Source organism: Labeo rohita, chromosome 10, assembly GCF_022985175.1.
Source record: "Labeo rohita strain BAU-BD-2019 chromosome 10, IGBB_LRoh.1.0, whole genome shotgun sequence".
In the NCBI taxonomy this organism is placed as follows: domain Eukaryota; kingdom Metazoa; phylum Chordata; class Actinopteri; order Cypriniformes; family Cyprinidae; genus Labeo; species Labeo rohita.
Window position 1 is genome coordinate 1594795 of NC_066878.1, and position 3817 is coordinate 1598611.

At 36.9% G+C, this 3817-nt stretch overlaps 1 protein-coding gene across 1 annotated transcript; it reads left to right on the forward strand.

The window, feature by feature from the left end:
• Nucleotides 1-2001: 2001 nt before the first annotated feature.
• On the forward strand, nt 2002-2961 carry LOC127171877 (olfactory receptor 6N1-like). The gene has a single exon (XM_051120814.1). It carries the CDS (start codon nt 2002-2004, stop codon nt 2959-2961), a length of 960 nt encoding a protein of 319 aa, XP_050976771.1.
• Nucleotides 2962-3817: the final 856 nt, after the last annotated feature.

The window sequence follows — 3817 nt, forward strand, 5'->3', positions numbered from 1 at the left end:
CAGGCTGAGACAGAGTCTTGGTCTCAGAGGTTGGAGGCAGAGAGCGGGGATCCTCCATCCTTGATGAAGCTGGAGGCTGACAGGCCCGCAGTGACTCCAATCCACAGATGGAAGGCTGAGGATGGGCTGAGGAACTGCCAGGATTCAGCGAAACAGAGGATGGCAGAAGGCTCAGAAGAGGAGGCGGGAGAGGGAGGCTGGTGCCGTAGACAGAGGAATGACCTCCATGGTCATGAAAGGGATGACAGACAGTTTAGAGAGGATAGACAGTTCAAAACCGACCTCCATGGTCATGAGTTCTTAAATGGCCTCCTTGGCTGTAACAGGACAGACAGAGAGTTCAGATGATGATGGAAGAAGACTGGATATATTAGAATAAAAGTCCTCTGGAGTCCTGTTTCAACTTATCCTCAGCAGTGGTACAGTGGGCGGGGCTTTTCTCCGCACTCTAGCTCTCCACTGCCTCCTCCATCATCGTGTGCACGGTTGCCGACTCTCGCACCTTGTCAGATGTCAGTTGAGGCTCTGGCTCTGGGATGATTCTCAGCTCTGTTGCTCCTCTTGGTGATGGGTTGTCGATATCGCGGTGGGCTCAGGCTGATGCTCCGCACAGCAGGGTGATGCTTGGCTGGGCTCTGGCAAGGTCTTCCTTAAGTCTGAAGGTAAACAGAGATCAATTTCTCACCAGTATCCACTCCACAAAAGCAGCAAAACTATCTATCTTTGAAGACTATCTTTGAACGACTGCGCTCGGCAAGCAGTGCTGAGGTTTGCGTTGTAGAACGAGCAGAACGAGCTAGCGTTGTAAAACCAAACTAGGATAATTAATAAGACACACCTAAACATAATGATGACATCAAATCAATAACCATAACAACGAACAGATCAGGTGTGATCATCTGTGCAAACAGAAAGTCCAAACTAACAGAACTGTGACAACTGTTTATTAATGACTGGTATTTTGTTATTATCTTATTACTATGATCATAAACACACTGATTTATAGTGCAAATAATTTTACCATTTACTGCACATTATTATTAGCCTATATATGAATATATTACATAGCTTTGCATAATATATGATTCTGATTGGTCACTTGTGGCATTCAGCATTATTTACTATTGGAGTGATATGCATCGATCAAAATGCACAAAGTTTACATTTTAAAACCGCACTGCAAAAATTGCACTGAAAAAATTAATAAATAAATACACAAACAAACACAGTCGCGGTTCCATAATTTTTAAAAGGAGGAAAAAATATATAGAAATCGATTACATCAGAAGAGAAAAATGTTACATTTACAGAAACAAATTGCAGGTTAATTTAGAATTGTTGGAGAAACAATTGATTATGCATTTCTATAACTGGAAAGATATTCCATGTTTTTGTCTTTTGTCTTGTCTCTCACAGTTGCTATGAAACCATGACGTATGTGTCACACGATGAAAATATAAAAGGCATAACATCACACACAAGTCTCTTGAACAGGATGGGAGGAACATCTTCGATTGCTTATTTTATGCAATTGTAATCTACTCTGTTTGGAATCCAAATGTTTTTGAAGCCATTTAAGGGGAAAAGCTGTTTAACATAATATTTGTATTTTATTTATTCATAAGAATGAATGAAACTCTTCTTGTACTTCTGTTAAAATTGTATTTTAATCTTCACAGTTTTCATCACCTGGCTGTTACGGACACTGCTGGACTAAAAACTAAACAATTGTTTTACAAAATACTTTTTATTTTCTTTATTCCTAAGAATGAATGAAACTCTTTTTGTGCTTCTGTTAAAACTATACTTCAACCTTTACAGTTTTCGTCATCTGGCTGTTACTGATACTGTTTGCATTTTTCTGCCATTTTCCTTCCTAGGAGCTTTTTTCCTGTGCCTATATCAGTACTGTGCCTATATCAGTGACTTCATCTTTTCATCTGTACTAACTGTATTCTTTTAAATACTTGTATCTTTATATTAGGAAGTAACTGACTGAAGATGGCAAATTACACTGTGAAAAATGTAGACAGCTTTATAATCACTGGATTTGATCACCTGCAGAATCAAAAGTTCCTTGGATTCCTCATCTTAACAGCCTACATGCTCATACTGCTTGTGAATTGCATTAATTTGTGTATAATATCAACTAACAGACATTTACACAAACCAATGTACATATTAATCTGTAATCTAGCTGTTGTTGACATAATATTTTCTTCTAGCTGCAGCACAACCATGATCTCAGTGCTGCTGGCTGAGATCAAAACTGTTTCTTATTACTCTTGTATCTCAGGGACATTCTTCACTCATCTTGGTGATGTTACAGAGTGCCTGGCTCTGACATTAATGGCAATTGACCGACTTATTGCAATTAGACTTCCTTTAAGATACCAAAGCATTGTAACAAATTCACGAATACTTCTGTTCATTTTTCTAACCTGGCTTGCTGGTTTTGCTGTTATAGGTTATTTGATATCAGTGGTAGACAATGTCCCGTACTGTCAGCCTGTCATCAGATATGTGTTCTGTAATTATGCTTCTATGATCAGAGCTGCTTGTGTTGATCCTGAACCATATTTTTTCATAAGTACAATGATAAGTGTGGGACCAGTAGGTGGACTTCTTCCCTTTATTCTGTGTACCTATGTTGTTATGGCGTATAGTGTGTCTAAACTCTCCAACAACGCAAGCAAAAAGCAATTGATCAACACTTGCTTGAGTCACATCATTGTCCTGTTCAGTTATTATGTACCAAAGGTGGCCTCTGTTTTTCTAACTCGATTAATAGTTGGGATGACTTTGACAGAACGAAATGCAATTTTTATTGTACCTTCCCTAGTGACTCCCCTAATCAACCCTGCTGTTTATTGCACCAGAACTAAAGAAATCAGGAAAATATTAGCAAATGTATTTCTGCGCAAAAAAATTACACCAAATCATTTAAAGTCATTTTCTTAATTCAGATTGTGATGATGTTGCTTGTTTTAATAATGTGTTTTTGTGATGCTCCTGCTCATGTTAGAGACTACAAGCCAAAGCATATACATGATGATGCTGAATTGTTTGTTTTCAAATAAAGCAAAAGAAAACAGGGACAATATTTTGAGCTCTGCTTATTTTTAAAATGACAGTATTGCCAGTAATTTGAAATGTTAAACAAAAGACGTTTTATGCACTGACAAATAGCCTTTGTGTTAAACAAACCATTTGTAGATGTATTGAGTATTTCTTCTTTGTATTTGAAGCTTGAAACATACAGTGTATGTGAAGCATTAATAATATTAATTATCATAATAAACAAAATTAAGTCTGATGTCCCTTAGCCCCTACAACAATATTGGTTATTGATTCTATTAAAACATTTATGCACTGGGATCTACTCAGCTAATACTGGATAATTAAGAGCATTGTGTAAGGGTGGAAGCATTGTAGTTCTCTCCCAGTTAGTATTGGGAAGCTACTGAAAAATATATAACTAGCTAAAAAATATAACTAGCTAAGCTAAAATCTGCACGGCCTACATGAAAATTATTTTTAGGGTAAGAGGAGCAGCCATTTGAAACTTAACTGTGCAAGAAATCTGGCGAAATTCACTCCAGTTGTTTTACCTGTACAAAAACAGTGTATTATGCTGCTTTATATTGCAAACTGGTATTTTGTTATCACATTATTTGATCATCATAATCAAACACACTGGTTTGAAACACAAATATTTTTACTGTGTTATTGTTCTAGTTATTTACCTATAGCGGCTAAAAAAAACTTGCACATTTAATTAAAATAGCTTACATCCATATTGCAAAATAAGGTAAAT